The following is a 20,498-nucleotide window of genomic DNA, read 5'->3' on the forward strand; positions in this document are numbered from 1 at the left end:
TAAATCGACAGATCGGTCTATATGGCAGTTATATTCAAATCTGCACCGATCTCAATCAAATTGAAAAAAGATGTCGAAAGAGCCTAACACAACTTACTGTCGGAAATTTCACAGAATTCGGACAATTAATGCGCCTTTAATGGGCTCAATACCTTAAATCGAGAGATCGGTCTATATAGCAGCTATATCCAAATTTGGACCGATCTGGGTCCAAAATTTAAGAAGTATGTCGAGTGGCCTAACACATCTCACTGTCCCAAAATTCATCAAAATCGGATAATAGTTGTGGCTTTTATGGGCCTAAGACCTTAAATCGGCAGGTCGTTCTATATGGGTGCTATATCAAGATATAGTCCGATATAGCCCATCTTCAAACTTAATCTGCCTATGGACAGTGTTTCAACTCAACGTCTCTATTTTTAAAGACTGTAGCGTGATTTTAACAGACGACGGGCGGACGGACCTAGCTGGATCGTCTTAAATTTTTACAACGATCAAGAATATATAATGAATATTTCGATATTTTGCAAACCGAATGACATAATGAATATGCCCCATCCTTCGGTAGAGGGTATAAATACATTACAAAATATAAATACAATACAAAAAACAGTGAGGTAAAACTTTGCTATTGTTGAAGCAGTTAGGCAGCTTCTTGTACTTCACTGATATTCATTAATCAACATCACTGATATTCAACAATGGCATACCCTTGCACCTTAATCTACAATGTTGCCATTTTCCCATAGTTAATTTCCTCAAATTCAACACTGTTTTGAGCTTTATCGAAATATGATTGCCTTTAATCATCAAATGTGAAATAAAAGATCTATTATACAACGATCTAAGAAAAATTTCTTAATATCAAGTAAAACATTTTTCATTTCTGGAAATTTTTACTTAAAATCAAGTAAAATATTTTTTACTTAAGGAAATTTTTACTTAAGATCAAATAAAACATTTTTCACTTAAGGAAATGTTTACTTAAAATCAAGTAAAAATTTTCTATTTAAGGCAATTTTTACCTTTTCCCTCAATGGTTGGATAGTTGGGCATATTTAATTTAAATTAAACAAACATTTTTCAAACATCCATACAAACAGCTAAGAAAAATTCTTAAAATTAAAAAAAAAATCAAAATTAAGTTAAAACTTTCTCCCTAGAAGGAATACTTTTCTTCAAAAGTTGTAAAATTTGGCATGTTTAGGCATGTTTAGGAGGCGTTAACTTCATATGACGGGATCCGGGAATACAATTGATGTTCCTTTATTAGAAAAATTATTTTTGATAATTGGCCGGGACGAATTTTATATACCTCCACCATGGATCGCATTTTTCAAGTATTGCCCGGTATCTCTTTTTAGGCAAACAAAGGATAAAAGAAAAAATTGTTATGCTATTAGAGCTATATCAAGATATGCTCCGATTCCAACTATATTGAACTGAATATTGAAGACCATGGTAGAAGTTATTTTGTAAAATTTCAGCCAATTTGAAAAAGAATTGCGAACTTAGGGGCTCATGAAGTAAAATCTGGAAATCGGTTTATATGGGAGTTTATATCGGTCTCAGGCTATAGACCGATTGACACGTATGTATGTTGAAGGTCATGGAGGATGCCACTGTACAAAATATTAGCCACAATTTCAAAACACCTCATGCAAAATTTCAGCCAAATTGGAGGCTCAAGAAGTCAAGATCCCAAATCGGTTTATATGACAGATATATCAGGTAATGGACCGATTAAAACCATACTTGGCACAGTTGTTGGACCAAATCGGATTACAAATCCACATCGGATTACAATTGCGCCCTTTAGTGGCTAAAGAAGTCAAGATGAAAAATCGGCTTATATGGCAGCTATATCAAAACATAGACCGATTTGGCCCATTTAATATCCCAACCGACCACACTAAGTATAAGAAGTATTTGTGCTAAATTTCAAGCGGCTAGCTTTACTCCTTCGAAAGTTAGCGTGCTTTCGACAGACAGACGGACTGAAGCATGGACATGGCCAGATCGACTTTAAATGTCAAGACGATCAAGAATATACATATCTCATGGGATCTTAAACGAATATTTCGAGGTGTTACAAACGGGATGACGAATTTAGTATACCGCTATATAATGGTTAACGGTATACAAAAAGTCATAGAAAATCAGTTTATATGGCAGCTATATCAGGTTATGAACCGATTTAGATCACACTTGGCACAGTTGGAAGTCATAACAAAGGACCTCACGCAAAATTTCAGTTAAATCAAATAAGAATTTCGGCTTCCAAAATCGCAAGAAGTCAAATCGGGAGATCGGTTTATATGGCAGCTATATAAGGTTATGAACCGATTTAGACCAGACATGGCACAGTTTTTGGAAGTCATAACAAAGCACCTCACGCAAAATTTCAGCCAAATCGAATAAAAATTGCGCCTTCTAAAATCGCAAGAAGTCTAATCGGGAGATCGATTTATATGGCAGTTATATCAGGTTATGAACCATTTAGACCATACATGGCACAGTTGTTGGAAGTCATGCCAAAACGAAATGTGCAAAATTTCAGCCAAATTGGATAAGAATACCACCCTCTAGAAGCTCAAAAGGCTAAACGGGAGATCGGTGTATATGGCTTTTTCATTAAAGGAAATTTTTACTTAAAATTAAGTCAACATTTTTCACTTAAGGGAATTTTTACTTAAAATTAAGTAAACATTTTTCACTTAAGGAAATTTTTACTTAAAATGGAGTACAAATTTTCTATTTGAGGCAATTTATACTTTTTCCTTCAAGGCCTGAAAATAGTCTAAATCGGACAATATTTATTGTACATATAGCTGCCATTTAGACCGATCGATTTAGGGGCATTAATCGATAAAAGCCATATTTATAACCCGTTTTTACTGAAATTAATTAACGTCTCCTGATATCCGAACCGAATATGGTTCAGATAGGACAATATTATGATTTAGCAACCATATAAACCGACCTGCCGATTTTGGCTCTTAAGCATATAAAAGTTCTTTTTATTACCCAATTACCCAGAAACTGTGTAAACCAAATATGATCCATATCGAAGTCCGATCCATCCGAGTCCGAACGGCGTGCCGCACTGCGACAACTCTTTGTGGAGAGAAGTTTTTACATGGCTGCCATACCAAATGGTACAGTACCTTCCAAATGTCGCCAACATTAGGAGGGGATAACCACCGCTGAAAAACAGCACTAGTGAAGGAATAACCATCGAAGAAAAATCGTGTCCCATGTAAAGGGTGATTTTTTTGAGGTTAGGATTTTCATGCATTAGTATTTGACAGATCACGTGGGATTTCAGACATGGTGTCAAAGAGAAAGATGCTCAGTATGCTTTGACATTTCATCATGAATAGACTTACTAACGAGCAACGCTTGCAAATCATTGAATTTTATTACCAAAATCAGTGTTCGGTTCGAAATGTGTTCATTCACCGTAACGTTGCGTCCAACAGCATCTTTGAAAAAATACGGTCCAATGATTCCACCAGCGTACAAACCACACCAAACAGTGCATTTTTCGGGATGCATGGGCAGTTCTTGAACGGCTTCTGGTTGCTCTTCACTCCAAATGCGGCAATTTTGCTTATTTACGTAGCCATTCAACCAGAAATGAGCCTCATCGCTGAACAAAATTTGTCAAAATTTGAACACATTTCGAACCGAACACTGATTTTGGTAATAAAATTCAATGATTTGCAAGCGTTGCTCGTTAGTAAGTCTATTCATGATGAAATGTCAAAGCATACTGAGCATCTTTCTCTTTGACACCATGTCTGAAATCCCACGTGATCTGTCAAATACTAATGCATGAAAATCCTAACCTCAAAAAAATCACCCTTTATGTCAGAATGCAAATAAGATAAATAAGGTGGCACTTGGAACTCAAATTTTTCATGTTCTCCATTTCCCAACTATGAGATTTTCATATTAATTGTCGGAGAAAACATCTTTTATAAATTGCCATAAAAAAGAAAATTTGATTTTATATCAGAATAAATTATTCGAAATTACACCAATAACATATTTTGTTTTTAAACACACACACATGCATTAAAATTTCATGCACTTTCTTTAAGCCAAAAAAAAAAAAAATTTTTTTACTTTTTTTAAATTAAAAAAATTATAATAAAAATTTTGAAAACATTTCTGTATGTACATACATTGATAGGCCTGAATTGATCAAAATAAAGTGATGGTGCTATAAAATATTATTTTTATGCACATTTGTATAATCGATCTATGAAAGGAATATGCTTAAAGAAAACAAAACAAAAAAACAAAGGACGATTTCTTAATGCACATGAACATGGTCATATGTGACAACTTAAAACGCATAAAATTCAGAAATAGATAAACGCATGATGGTTTTAAAAATATTTTATTTATCTCGCATATACAAATGTTGTTATGAAGAAATTCACATATGTACATTTTAGAAGTATTTTATACAATAAACGCTATTAGCGTTAAACGAAGCCAGCATTAAAAGGGGATAACCACCGATGAAAAATGTTTTTCTGATATTCTCCCTAGGAGAATATCCCAGGCGTTCAGCGTCATAGCTGGACATGCTTACCTCTGCACTACGGTGGCCTTCGTATGCCATACATTTTTATCATAGTATCCACTAAACGTTCCAAAAGAATTCTAAGGCTTATAAGTCCATAGTCCGGCCTTTGGCGATGAAGGTATCTTTTATGCACAATCTCGTGCTAGAAGGCACTTTGACATAGCCATACTGCTTATATCTGAGCAATTCGACTTGTATTCAATCCTTTTGAGTAGGAAAAACTTGCCCTACTGTTCTTGAATTTTGGAAAATAGCGTGCTTTTAGCAGATGGGTAGACAAACAGACATATATCGCAACAGTAACACACGTTATAGTCTATCGACTGAACAATCTCCATTCTCGACCACTGTGCCTTTCGGAGTGAATTACATATGGAAAGCCTCATGCCACTGAGCGAAAACTTGAATCGTGCAACAGTCATTGGTAAGAGAATTATTTCCCTTGGTTCATAATGAATAAACTTTCTATGACTACAACTAAGATACAATGCTGACTTTTCCCAAATTCAATTTCCTTACACTCAAGGATTTTAAGAACTTCATCCAAAGATTTTTGTCTTTTGAAATAAGACGCAAAGTTAAGAATTTATTAAACTTCTATTTGTATAAAAATTTCTTAATTTCAAGGAAAATCTTTCAACACAGCAAATGTTTCCTTAAAAAGTTGAAAAATAGCTAATCTTCAATCTAAATTCGTCATCTTAGGCTCAAATATTTAAAGTTAGTACAACATTTTTGCAATATAAACTGTTTCAGAGCTTTTACGATGGTCATCATGGTATACGTGTACTTTCAAGCAGTTGCAATTGTAACTTTAGTCAAATAAACCAATGGCGGTGAGTTTAAAAGGCATTTGATCCAATTATATGACAAAAAAATTAATATTAATAAAAATAATAATAATAATAAAATAAAGAATTAAATTTAAAAAAAGGAGACAAATAAAAACTTCACAAAAAATATAAAAACTAAACTAAAAAAAAAATAAAAATATAAAAAATAACGAAAAAATAATCACTAAAAATATACATATATAAAAAATCTTATAAAATATATATATGTATATACATATAAAGATATACATATGGAAAAAAAATTAAATAAATGATAAAAAATAATAAACAGAAAAACATATGTAAAACCTAAAAACCAAAAATATAAAAAATAAAAATATAAAAAAAGTAAAAAAATAAAAAATAACGGAAAAACTATATAAAAAAATATGTATAATATCATATAAAAAATAATACAAAACAAATAAAAAGGCGTTAAGTTCGGCCGGGCCAAACTTTGGATACCCACCACCTTGGGTATATATGAAAAACACCTTTTAACAAAATCCGGTGTAAATTGCATACGTTATGTCCTACAGCAATTATATCGAAATATGATCCGATTTAGACCAAATACTAATAAGTACAAGTCATTGTTCAATTATGTATAACAAACTATTGGTCTTTTTAGTAGCAACATCTAAAAATAAACCGATCTGAACCATATACAACATGGATGTCGAAAAGCCTAACCTAAGTCAATGTGTCAAATTTAAGTTAAATCGGATTATAAATGCGCCTTTTTTGGGGCCAAGACTTTAAACCGAGATATCGGTCTATATAGCAGCTATATGCAAATCTTGAAAGATCTAGCCCAAATTGCAGGGGCTTAACTTAACTCTCTGTCTCAAATTTCGGCAACATCGGACAATAAATGCGCCTTTTATGGGCCCAAAACATTAAATCGAGAGATCGGTCTATATAGCAGCTATATCCAAATCATGACCGATCTGAATGAAATTGAAGAAAAATGTCGAAGGGCCTAACACAACTCAATCTCCCAAATTGCGGCGATATCGGACAATAAATGCGCCTTTTATGGACGCAAGACCATAAATCGGAGCATCGGTCTATATGGCAGCTATATCCAAATCTGGACCGATCTGCGCCAAATTAAAGATGTCGAAGGGCTTAACACAACTCACTGTCCCAAATTTCAGCAAAATCGGATAATAAATGTGGCTTTTATGGCCTTAAATCGGAGGATCGGTCTATATGGCAGCTATATCCAAATCTGGACCGATCTGGGCCAAATTGACGAAGGATGTCGAAGGGCCTAACACAACTTACTGTCCCAAAATTCAGCAAAATCGGATAGTAAATGTGGCTTTATGGGCCTAATACCCTAAATCGGCGGATCGGTCTACATGGGGGCTATATCAGAATATAGTCCGATATAGCCCATTTTCGAACTTAACCTGCTTATGGACAAAAAAAAAAGAATCTGTGCAAAGTTTCAGCTCAATATCGCGTGATTTCAACAGACGGACGGATAGACGGACGGACATGTCTACATCGTCTTAAATTTTTACGCTGATCAAGAATATATATACTTTAAAGGGTCGGAATATTGGATATTTCGATGTTTTGCAAACGGAAAGACAAAATGAATATACCCCCATCCTTCAAATTTCGAATACAAAACATATAACAAAAAATGAAAATAGAACAATTAAAAAAAAAATAATAAAAAAATATTAAAAAAAAAAATAAAAAATTATAAAAAAATTAACATACTGTTTTTAAATTTTGTTAATTTGCTTTAATTCTAATAAATTTTATTTTTTTTTATAAAAATTAAATGTAAAAGATAAGATATTAAAAAAGTAAAAATAAAATAATAAAGGAAAAAAAAAATATAAAAAATGCCAAAAAAAAAATAAAAAAAATAGCAAAATAATAAAAGAATAATAAAATAAGAAAATAAATGAACTAAAATGAAATGAATGGATCCATACCCTGATGAAGATTACCGTTGGTAATCGAAATCTTGGAAACGAAATTATATTAAAAAAAAAAATTAAAAAAAAAAAAAACAAATACATAGGAAAAATATTTAAAAAGAGGAAATAAAAACTTTAATATATATTTTTTATTTTTTTTTAATTTTTTTTATAAAATAAATATAATAAGACATACTAAAAACTAAGATAATTAAAACAAATTATACATAGATATATTTTTATTTATTTGAAATTTATTATATATTAGTAATTGTATAAAAATAAAAAAAGAAATAAATAAAAATGCAATAAATAATTTAAGAATAAAAAACAAAATTAAAAAAAATATATTATAACTAAAAACCATATTATTTTATTTTATTATAAATTTTTAAAAAAATGAAAAATTTATAATAATTAAAAAAATTTAACCAGATACACAAAATATTATTAAAACAACAAATAAAGAAAATACGTTGTCTGCCGTTGTCTAGCGTTCGAAGCCATCAATACAACTTCCAATAGATGCACAGAATCATGTGTACTAAGGAAGTAGTGTAATTAACACAGAAAAAAAGACTGTCATTACACAAAAACACATGCATTGGGGGAAAAGTACAGCTAATAGACAGGGTTGTCGAGCGTGGTTAATGTGGTAATTGTATCATAGATGCGTTTTCGCAATTAATACGATTCAAATACAACATACCAACGCACGGCCCTTGAAGCCATCACACCTAATATGGTTGAAGAGTCTTCTAACCAAAGACGAAATGCGTCCCATAGTGGTTGGTGTGTGTTGCTATCTTTGACTTTCCTTTTCCATTTGCAATCCCTAATCATTGAGCTCGTCTCGAAAGAGAAACAAACAAAAATTGATAAACAATTATATTCGCCCTAACAGGAAAAAACTTGAACAATGAAAATAAGTATAAGTATAAATAAACATTGGAAATGAAATAAAAATTAAAGAAAATTATTAATCCTAAAAACAAAAACTAAATTATATAAATAAATAAATAATTTTTATAAATGTTAAAAAAGAAAAATTTGAAAAAAAATTGAACTTCTTCTTAACTTCTTATTTCATTTATATGTTATTGAATTGGCAATACTCATACGCCACACGGGACACTGGATTAAAAACACTCATACGCTATGATGTCAAGCTCCGTAAATCTAGCTTCTTTTAAGCCCTAAAAACAGAGCACTCCAATAAAATAAACACAAAGTTTCTAAATATATATTTTTGCAATGACTAAAAATTGCATAAAATTTTCCTGTTGTCAATATTTTCAATCGCTAAATGTAAGCTGAGCTATTCAAAGTTGTTATATGCCCACATATGTAGATCTGGTAATCTTTGTAAAAAAAACTCCAATATTTAAAAGTATTTTAAAAGTGCCCATTTGGTTATAATGGTCCAACTTTCAACAAAAGAACGAAAACACAACGAAATTATATTCACAAGTATAAGAAAACACAAAAGAAAATAGATTTTAACATATCAACTCATCGTATTGCATATGAAAACACAACAAAACCATGTAAAATGAAATAAATATAATGACATTTATTTAAAAATTTACAATAATCTCTGTCATTTGTCGGTTATAAACAAATAAATAATATTAGATTAGATAAATTATATGGCGAATCGGTAAATGAATAATTATACATGACATATGTACGAGTACGAGTATAATATAGGTAATAAACAAAAACAGGGAAATTTTATTTCCTTTGCGATATTTTCCATCATTCTAATACTAAAAATAAGACGAAGTTGGGGTGTGGAAGGGCCTATGACCCTTATTAACAGTAAGGATTGTTTTCTTTATTATTTTATATTTTTTTATTAACAAAGGACTGACGTAGATTCATAACAAAAGGGAATAAATACATCAGACATAGGCAGATACAGTGGAGGGAGAGAAGACAGAGAGCAGGATAAAACATGTTCGAGGTACAATCCGAAAATCATAAAATCATTCCAAACAATCGTTTATCATAATTTACACAACATGAAGAGAAAAACTCCATTCATACTCATCATCGTTCAAATGTCATCCACATCAGACATCAAATCTCATCTTCATCAGTCATTATCACGAATGTAGTACTTGAAGAATAAATCATCATTTTGCTCCTTTAGCTGGCGTTCCTTTTCGTCAAGACTTAAACAAATTGTTTCGAAGTTTTGTTTGTAGATAATTTGATTCTTCCATTTGCTCCCGTTTTGAGAAGAATATGAGCACTTGTCAGAGCTTTTGGCCATTATAAGGCCAGCAATTGGGTGGGTAATCTATTGTGTATGTATATAGGTATAAATATCCAGGATCGTGTTTATAATTCCTTCCATAATATGTTCAATTCTATTTGTAGTTAGCTAATTGGATGAATGTTTATGTTTATCCTTGTGTATATATGTAAGTATATGTACTTGGGCAGCAATGTTACTATGGCCTTAATCCTTTCATCTTTGCTTGCGTTGATTATAGTTTTCTTGATATTTTTGTTTTCTTTTGTTTGCTGGCTTTTGGTGGTTTGGAGTATTTTATTACATTATTAAATTCCATTATTGATCATTTTGATATTGTGCGCTTAGGTTATCTTTTTTAGAATTCGAATTGGCATAATTTTTTTGATTGATGGTATCATAAATAGATTTGATTTTAATAATTTAACTAGATCTACATATTCTTTCTTCATTTGATTGATGATTTTAACAGATGCTTTACTAAATGGATTGTATCAATAGTTCGTGTGGCATTATATTAATTATAAAGAAAATTTTATAAAAAAAAGTCCTATACGAAGTGAAATATACCGAAAACCTCGCAGTCAATGTTCATCTTCAGAAATTTTTATGATTTGGATTTAACTTAATATAAAAATAAATCCTGTCCGTTTACACTGGGGATTTAAGTGAAATACACAAGCGTACATGCGTTTACATGAATGTGTATATCATACACATCCATACACAGTTCTTAAAAACAGTTTTTGGCACTTTTAGCGATTATTAATGTAATCGAGTTTATATGGGATTTAAAAATAAATCCTACAAAACCGGGATTTATTTTTGTATAGTTAAACCTGCAAAAAAGACCATTAAATTCGGATTTAGTGCCCAATGTAAACGTACTCTTAGTGCATATCAGAGAGGTCTGTGAACGAATGAGAAGAAATTCTCAATCAAAGGCTTCCGACGAAATATGGCCATGACAGAATGTATTACATTTGGTGTATAAGCTTCGAATTTTGGCTATCCTGCCTCCATCCCTTGACCGCCCTACACATTACAACTGTTTGAATACTGTGTCAAGTCTAACCATGTTACCAAGTCTCCGAGTTGACTCTATTGGATGAGAGGTTGACTACGATGGGCAAACACCAAATAGTTCACCCCTTTAACTCCATTCTCATGCCGCAGTCGAAAACAACGACCATAAACTCCTTTTCCATTTGGAAAGAAAACCTTCGACGATTGAGCTCGTCTCGAAAGAGAAACAGACCACAAATACTGTTAGACATGACATTTAAATAGAGCTACAGGATGGTACTTTTGGTCGGACTTTGAAAGACTTTAAACCTCACGAAAAAATAACCTTTAAATGAATAAGGCTAACAGACTCCGTCAAGGGGGAACTATCGGTGTTGGGTAGCATCAAAATTGGCAAACTCAATATTTAATCCGAGGAGTCAACTTTGATTACAATCACTTTGCAGCAGCAGAGCGATAACTGCATGATCTTATACAGCACTAAAGCTAGACGTTGTAAGCTGCAGACGAAACTGGCATCAACAGTATAATCCACTCGTCGGAGTACAACCAGGAGTACCGTAGTTCAAATCAGACTGACTCCAGCTTACATATACGCTCCACCATGGATCGCATTTGTCGAGTTCTTTTCACGGTATCTCTTTTTATGCAAACAAAGTATAAATGAAAAGAATTGCTATGCTATTAGAGCTATATCATGGAATTCGGACCATAATTGAATTAAAAGTTGAAGACCATAGTAGAAATTATTGTGTAACATGTCAGCCAATTCAAATAAGAATGGCTCCCTTTAGGGGCTCAGGAAGTAAAATAGGGAGAGCGGTTTATATGGGAGCTATATCAGGCTATAGACCGAATCCATATTTAACACGTACGTTCCAGGTCATGAGAGAAGCCGTTGAATTGTGGCTCACGAAGTCACGATCCCAGATCGGTTTGTATGGCAGCTATATCAGGCTATGGACCGATTTGAACCATACTTAGCACAGTTGTTGGAAGTCAAAACGAAACACGTCATGCAAACTTTCAGCCAAATCGGATAGGAATTACGCCTTCTAAAGTCGCAAGAAGTCAAGACCCCGGATCGGTTTATATGGCAGCTATATCAGGTTATGAACCGATTAACCACACTTGGCACAGTTGTTGGAAGTCATAACGAAACACGTCATGCCGAATTTCAGCCGAATCGGATAGGAATTGCGCCCTCTAGCGGCTCAAGAAGTCAATACCCCAGATCGGTTTATATGACAGCTATATCTAACTATGGACCGATATGGCCCATTTACAATCCCAACCGACCTACACCAATAAGAAGTATTTGTGCAAAATTTCAAGTGGCTAGCTTACTCCTTCGAAAGTTAACGTGCTTTCGATAGACAGACGGACGGACGAACATGGCTAGATCGACTTAAAATGTCATGACGATCAAGAATGAAAGCTTTTGAGCAGGCATTTTTTGTACAGATGAAAATAATAACCTGGTAAGAAATATAGGGAAATCTAGATACCCAGGATCCAGGTTGAAGTACTTATCTAGCTCAAAAGAGGTAACAATAATGTAGAAACAAGGCAGCCGGAGCAGACGGTTTGCCCGCAGTTTTATAAGATAAATGAATACGCATAATCGATTATTGAAACTCAGTCAACTAAATCCAGCGTTTTATTGGGGAAGTTCTATTTTTATAGTAACTGTTCAACATTCTCCCTCACCGTTGGACGTTAATCGTGAATTTGCCACATTTTGATGTTAAAATCACTTCGGTTATGGTAAAACTTTTATGAATTTCGTCTGTGGTAAAGGATGGCTGTTTTACGCTAAAATTTAAAACTTCTTTTAAGTCAAAAGTGCTTTGTTTACAGCCAAGGACAATTTGATACTTTGAGAGATGGTGCTTTTGGATTCTCTATGGCTAGAGACTATTTTTTAATTTTTTTTTTATGAATAAAGCTCAGTTTGCCAGCAGTCATTATTGTGGGGGACGTAAAATGGAAAAGTGACAATTTTTGACATTTTGCAATGCAAATGCAAATTTGCCGATGAACATTCCATTAAGGAACTGGGGGAAACTTCTCACAAATTAAAGAGTGCTGTCCAATTCAATTTTAAACTCAATGATAAGGGGACCTCCTTTTTATAGTCCGAACGGCGTGCCACAGGGCACACTTCTTTGGGAAGGAGTTTTAACATGACAAAGTACCTCACGAGTGTCGCCAGCGTTAGGAGGGGATAGACAGCTTGACAATATTTTGCGTTATTAAAAAATATCGCTCCTTTGCATTAATCACAAATTTTTGCGATTTTATTGTAAAGAAAGTCCCACCGTTTTTTTTCGGAAAAGCTTGACAATATTGCAAATGCGAAAAGTTCGTTTATGGATAGTACATTTTTTTGCGTGTATATTATATTGGGTTGCCCAAAAAGTAATTGCGGATTTTTTAAAAGAAAGTAAATGCATTTTTAATAAAACTTAGAATGAACTTTAATCAAATATACTTTTTTTACACTTTTTTTTTCTAAAGCAAGCTAAAAGTAACAGTTGATAAGTGACAGAAGAAAAAATGCAATTACAGAGTCACAAGCTGCGAAAAAATTTGTCAATGCCGACTATATGGAAAATCCGCAATTACTTTTTGGGCAACCCAATAGAAGAATCTCCTTCCCATCATATCAAAATACTATCCAGTATATTGTGTGAGAGAATGAGATCTGTAGTACAAGAGATAGAATTCCATCAATGAGCCTTTGGACCCGATCCTAATCTAACTCCGACCAGATACTCAGATTATGTCAGACCCTGATCGGTCGATACCTTTTACCTGTTTGTCGAACAAATCAGTTTTTGCTTCCCCAACATATTCCAGCTCGAGATTATATTCAATGCTTTCTATTCTCACAACTCATAAAAGTTCTTTTTACTGTTCTATATATACAGGTATTTTAAGCTATATCAGGTTCGAGCAACAGCAACTTCGGTTTTGGTAAGGCCCAAGTGGTTGGTGATACAGACTACCCAAAGCCTGGCGTCCATCTTCCTACGGGAAGAGTCTAGCTCGATATGACTTCGCCTATTGCCATGTAAAATCTGGATTTTGTAACGGTGTTTGGTCCTTGATGGATAGCGCTGGCTTTTCAGAAGCCAACCGAATTAGAAAAATAATACAACATTTTTCACCAAAATTCCACTAAGGAAGAGAGGCTCGATATCAATTTAACTCTCTTCTGTGGGGAGCGTTTGACACGACTTGGCGGCAGAGTATATGTGGCGCGATGGACAATGTTCCAGGGGGGAACTACCTTGTGGACGGTTTGGACGCCGTTTTCTCGGATAGGAAGTTCTGGGCCAAGAGTATCTCGCATTTCCCTGTACCTTTTGAGTATAAGGATGGGTTAAGTTTGGAAAGGCGCTCCAGGGCAGAAGTCTTTACTGCGTCTTTAGGAATCATATATGAATTTCTGGGTAGGTATAGCATGTATCGCGGTCCGAAAGGTCCAGAAGATGACTTCGATGCAAAATCGGTTGCTCAATCAGACTCTCACGATATACGTTTTCTGGCATAGGACCATGAAAAAAGCCTATGTCAGTAGATTAAAACTCTAAAAGAGGTTTAGTATGTGGGTCGGGTCCACTGACAATTGACTAATTTTGTACCCCCTGATCCTTAGTGAAATTTTCTTGTGAAATTTAGTTGTAATGCAGATTCGTACTCTACTCCCAAATACCTTTTGGAATTTGGGAGTAGAGTACGAATCTGATGTACTATTATGAACCGATGATGAACCAATCGGTCGATATGGGCGCCTCGGTGGTTTTAGATGTGGGAAGGCCCCCATGCTACTTGACTTCAACATTTTTTTATTCGATTTGTACTCTTCTAATTAATACCTTTCATTTAAATCCCATATTGTATTGGTTGGTCTATATGCCCGTTTGGGGAGGGGCTGGAGCCACAGCGTACTTGACCCCATATTTAAATATGTGATTTATATTCGCCCCTGTCCCTCAATGGAATGTTCATGGGAAAATTTAGCATTATGTATTTCAGTTCTTGGGTTACTATTAAAGTACAAACAAATTTCACATAAATCGGTACGCCCATTACTGATATATCTCGAATAAACCGCAAAATAGGGGGACTTTTTAGCTCACATTAAATTCCCTGGTATAAACCCAATTTTCCTGCATTATTTATCTTAAAAATTTAAATTATTTAAGGGCCCTAAACAAGTTTGGCCTGCGAACTCTGAATCCTTTTGGAGTTTTGCTCTACTGACCCGATGCCATCACCGGAACTTGGAATTTTCCAACACTACTGTAGAGACTTGAGCTGGCTGATTGCTGAAAGCGCTAACCGATGAGAACCCAATCCCGGTTCCCCTGGCTTCTTACATCTATGTGGTATGCTTTGGTTTACCGGTCGGGCCCTGGTCGCCCAACGAAACACAGTGGGATAGAACAAAACAAAAAGAATAAAAAAAATGCCGCGTTAAATTTTTGCCTTTGAAATTTTCAAAGGTTTGAGCTGAAGTGTTAGCGAGATCTTGTGTAAAATTTCAATGCACTAGGTTGTACAGGCGCCTTGTGGTAGGCCCCTAAAGTTGATCAGCTCGGTATTTTGAAAATTTGTTGGGGCTGCCAAATCTTCATTTGTGGTTCGATTTCCAATTTTTTTTTCCTGAATAGTGCTCTGAAATCTAAGACCCTCCAAGACTCTTCTGTAATCTTGCAATGTAGTACCCATACCCTCGGAGACTGTCACCTCGCCGTGATGAGGGCGCCCAGTAGATGCTATGAACCCAAGAGCGATGCCGGCGGTAGCTTTGCTACTGTTAGGGCCTCTCATGCCGGAAAGGTTGATGTGAGTATCGAAGCTAAGAACAGTCCATCACGTAGCGTCAGTATTCCAGTGTAGCGGCTACAAATGGTGTCTGGACCGAAGTGCTTAGAGCAATGCAGATATACGCATCCATTGAAACTAGTTTGAAACAGATGTGTAAACGTAATAAACGCAGGTGGTTCGAGTCAATCGCCGAAGAAGCTGCAATCGCTGCGAAAAAAGGCAACTCTAAATTGCTATACGACTGCACAAGTCGCATGTTTGATAATAAAAGAAACATGGCCATACCTATTAAAGACAGAAATGGAATATTGCTCACGAATACAAAGCACCAGCTTCTACGCTGGACGAAACATTTCACCAAAGTATTTAACTCGCCACTTATTAAACTTCGTACTAATAATGACACAGTCTCTGATGACATCCCAAAAATATGACGTATAAAAACTCAGATGCCCAGCATCGATGAAATAGAATCAGCGATCCATAAGAGCAAGCCTGGCAGGAGTCGACGGTATAGTACCCGAAATGTTTAAAGCAGACACACACTTATAAAAATACCTATAAAAGGTGCAACCTCAGATTGTAATAACTGGAGGGGGATCACGCTATTATCCGCGCCTCTAAAAGTATTCTGTCAGTTTATACTTGACCGGATTTCGAGCAAAATCGATTCCGCACTTCGCAAATATTCACATGGTCAATATTCTTGTATTGACCATATTGCTTCGCTCCGAATAATTGTTGAGCAAATGCTCGAATTCAAGCAGCCCCTTCACCTGGTATTTGTTGACTTTGGGAAAGCTTTTGATCGCTTGAACCATCAACAAATTTGGGAGGCTCTGTAGAAAACCAAATTGTAAATTTATTGAAAGCGCAGTACAACGGATTCCAATTCAGGTTTCTTCATAATGGCACACTATCGCAACCAATTGGTATTGTCGCCGGTGTTCGTCAGGGATGCATCCTATCCCCTCTTATTTTCTTGGTGGTGATGGACGAGTTACTCCGGTCCAGTGTGGATGTCCCAGCAAACAGGGGGCGTACTTTGGCATCCTGTAAACATGACATTGCATTAATCTCTTCGAAACAGAGTCATATGCAAGTATACTTAATAACTTGTAGACCAATGCAGAAAAATACCAGTTGCGTATTAAGGTCAAAAGACCAAAGCGATGCAAATAAATATACCAAACCCTGGCAACTTAATGCTTGACGGCAACGATTGCGTTGCAAGAAGCTACAAGCATTCATAAACCGCTGCATTAGGAACATTTTACGTATAACTGAATCTCTAACTCCGAATTATGTAAAAGATGCAATCAAATTCCAATTGAAAAAGAAAGGGCGTGCCAAAAATGAAGATGGGTTGGACACACTCTACGAAAACCCCCGGATAATATAGCTAAGCGTTGGACTGAAACCCACAAGGTGCCCGATGCAGAGGACGACCCAGAGGCTCATGGCGAACAAGTTTAACTAATGAAATCAAGTCTGTCAACGAGAACCTTAGCCGGTCTCAAATCAAATCAATAGCTAAAGATCGTAATAAATGTAAAAAATTTTGTACGGCACTATGCTCCCCATAATCGGCACTAAAGCAATAATTAATAATAATAAGTAATACCCATACATTATTTTGGTCATGTGTTGGTGATCCGGTATTGGCGAAAACCCGCTTAATTAAACTATTACCAAAGGTGCCCGCACTGTAAGGACTTCAGTTCTTTGGTAAGGTAATATATCCCAAATGGCAGAAAGAATACAATCTCCAAGATGCATGATGTTGTTATCCAAAGGAAGGATTGTCAACAAATATAGCAAGAACTCGAGTAATGCGATAGTTGTGCAACTTTTATAGGATTAAAAAAAAAATCCAATATACATAAGTGATATATTCCTTTTAGACCAAGCTGCATAATTTGTGAGGTCTGGGAATTTTAAAATTTTTTTTTTAATATTTTCATAATGAAACTTAACAAAAAAAAGTTTTTTCTTTATAACTTAAGTGCTTTCCAAAAAAAAAGAAAAAATACAAAAGAAATAAGTTGGCAGAGAAGAGATTTTTTTAATATAAATTAAGCTAAAACTTTCCACCTCACAAATTGATACATCCGGGTATAAAAGGGATATATATAAATAAATATTTTTTGTCATCCATAGAAAGAAGATTTTTTTTATCCATAGAAAAAAGTTTTGTTTTTTCCAATATTTATGCAACATTTTTCTTTAAAAAAAATACACACACCAAGTACAATCCATTTAAAAAATATTATTTTTTTTAATATCGGAAAAATTTTTTGGTATATTTTTTACTAATTTTCTATAAATTTAAATTTTAGGCAGAGAGCAAAATGATATGTTATCTCAACAAAAAGAAGACACCTTATTATTGTAGAATTTATAAACCACAACAATAAATTATTAAACTATGACTATGTATTTATGCACTTTTAATGATATATCGAAATTATGTATGTATACAATCGTATATGTATGGATATGATGTGTATAGTATATATGAATATCCAGTTAAATACTTTTCTTAGCTGACTTAAATACTAAAAAAAAATAGAAAATCGTTTTCCACCTTCATTAAGGAAGTAAAAAGAGATAAATAAAAGAAAATAACAACTGAAAACAAACATTTTCACTAAAAATTATGTTTAACTACGATTTTTGGTTTCTTTTTTTTTTAATTTCAATGTTTTGATTTAAAGTTCTAAAGCAGTTTTCAATTTCTTAAGTTCGTTTTTCTTTACTAAATTGGCTTGTTTTGATTTTTTTTTTTTTTTTAAGTCCAATGATTATGAGATTATTTTGAGTTTCTTTTTATCATTGTTGTGCTTGTTTAGCTATTTGTTCTTCTCTTTTTAGTTTATTTTTTTTTATGTATAAATTAAGTTTTATTTTATTGTTTATTATTGGCTTTCGAAAGTTGACTCTGGGCTGATGAGGTCAACTTTGAGACAACACGCGTAAGAGCACGATTTTCAGCACGTAAACGTTCGTTCTCATTCTTTAGCTTCTGTAGTAGCTACAATTACAAAAACAAAACAATAGAAATGTGGAAAGAGAGAAATAGAAAAAAAAAACAAATGCATGAATTTGAGAGAAAGTTTTCGATTTGAGATCATATGGCACAAACACAAAACGTGGAGGGGAAATTTAGAAATTAAAAGAGAGAGAGAGATTGAGAGAGCGAGAGAAACGAGTTTTCTTTTTTAAGGAAATGGAAATGGCAAGAAAATAAATTTGGAAATTTTCAAAACCAAAAGAAAAACGTTTTATGATATGTACTGGAGTAGGGGCAAAATGGATATGACTAAACAGAAAATAATAACAAAAAAAAGAAACATACTTTTAGGCATTTTCATAAAGGCCTAAAAGTATATAACCAGCAGCAGCAATGATTACGTGATGTATGGTGCTAAATAGATGTAAAAGACACTCACAATTCGTCATTATTTTAATGGTATTTTAAAACAAAACAAAATAAAGAACGTGCTGGGAAAGTTTAAACAAAAGCATAAACAACATTAAAATGTAATTAATGCTTTTTAACGAAAATAAATCAAAAATCAAACAAACAATGTGAGAATAACACAACAAAAATTATCAGGTTGTGAGCGAGGGGGAAGAGTATAATTGATGCCTATATACATTATGTAAATGTTTATTTAATGAATGATAATTTAGCTATCTCCCCTCCTTGTGGTAGAATGAGGGGGAAATAAATTAGTTTTTGATTTGTGTTTTCTTTTTTTTTTTTTTTTGTTTCTTGTCTGTGATTGGTTGATGGCAGAGTATGTTCGTTGTAAATCTATAACACGTAGATGATGTTTGACTGAGTGATGAGATGATATTGGATGATAGATGATGAAGAGATGACAGATGATATGTGGCAAGTGACACACAAAAAACGCAAGAGACAAAATGTAACAAAATATAACACTCAATGTGATGGCCGCTTTTGACATTCTATTCTTGGAAAAATTAAGCAACATTTGGATGGTATAGTAGTTAGAATTTGAGAATGAGTATATAAAAAAAAATAATAATAAAAAAATGTGTGCTAAGTTCGGCCGGACCGAATCTTATATACCCTCCACCATGGATCGCGTTTGCCGTGTTCTCTCTTTTTAGACAAACAAGGCATAAAAGAAAAGAAATGCTATGCTAATTGAATTGAATGTTGGAGACCACAAATTGCGCCCTTTAAGAGCTCAAGAAGTAAAATAGGGAGATCGGTTTATAGGGGAGCTATATCAAGATATAGACCGATTTAGACACACATGTTGGTGGTCATGGGAGAAGCCGTTGTACAAAATTTCAGCCAAATCGGATAATATTTGCGCCCTCTAGAGGCTCAAGAAATCAAGAATGGCAGCTGTTATTAGGTTATGGACCTATGAAAGTCATAACAAAACTCCTCATGCGAAGTTTCAGCCAAATCGGATAAGAAATGCGGCCTCTAGTGGCTCAAGAAGTCAAGATACAAGATAGGTTTATATGGCAGCTATATCAGGTTATGGACCGATTTAAACCATATTTGGCACATTTGTGAAAGTCATAACAAAACACCTCATGCGAAATTTCAGCCAAATCTGATAAAAATTCCGCCCTCTAGTGGCTCAAAAAGTCAAGATTCAGGTTTATATGGCAGCTATACTAGGTTATGAGCCGATTTGAACCATACTTAACACCGTTGTTGCAAGTCATAACGAAACGCGTCGTGCTAAATGTCAGCCAATTCGGATTGCAATTGCGCCCTCTAGAAACTCAAGAAGTCAAGATCACAGACCGGTTCATATGACAGCTATATCAGTTTATGGACCGATTTGGACCATAGTGGTGTTAAAACTTCTAACAACTTTGCTAAGTACGGTACAAATTGGTCTAAAACCTGATATAGTTCTCATATAAACCGATCTCTCGATTTGACTTCGTAAGTCCTTACAAATAGCAATTTATGTCCGATTTGGTTGAAATTTTGCATG

General features: G+C 34.2%; 1 protein-coding gene across 25 annotated transcripts in view; it reads right to left on the reverse strand.

Moving 5' to 3' along the window:
• LOC106090695 (protein phosphatase 1 regulatory subunit 12B) overlaps positions 1-20,498 on the reverse strand; it is a 225,032-nt gene that overhangs the window by 2,610 nt on the left and 201,924 nt on the right. For 18 of the 25 annotated variants that reach the window (XM_059362793.1, XM_059362737.1, XM_059362706.1 and 15 more), the window contains one exon: positions 18,270-18,535. The exons of the other annotated variants lie outside the window; for them this stretch is intronic. In XM_059362793.1, the coding sequence (XP_059218776.1) occupies positions 18,410-18,535 (126 nt within the window). In that variant the 3' untranslated portion in view covers positions 18,270-18,409. Of the gene's footprint in view, positions 1-18,269; positions 18,536-20,498 lie in introns of those variants that run through there. 25 annotated transcript variants of the gene reach the window in all.

This window comes from Stomoxys calcitrans, chromosome 1 (assembly GCF_963082655.1).
Source record: "Stomoxys calcitrans chromosome 1, idStoCalc2.1, whole genome shotgun sequence".
In the NCBI taxonomy this organism is placed as follows: Eukaryota; Metazoa; Arthropoda; class Insecta; order Diptera; family Muscidae; genus Stomoxys; species Stomoxys calcitrans.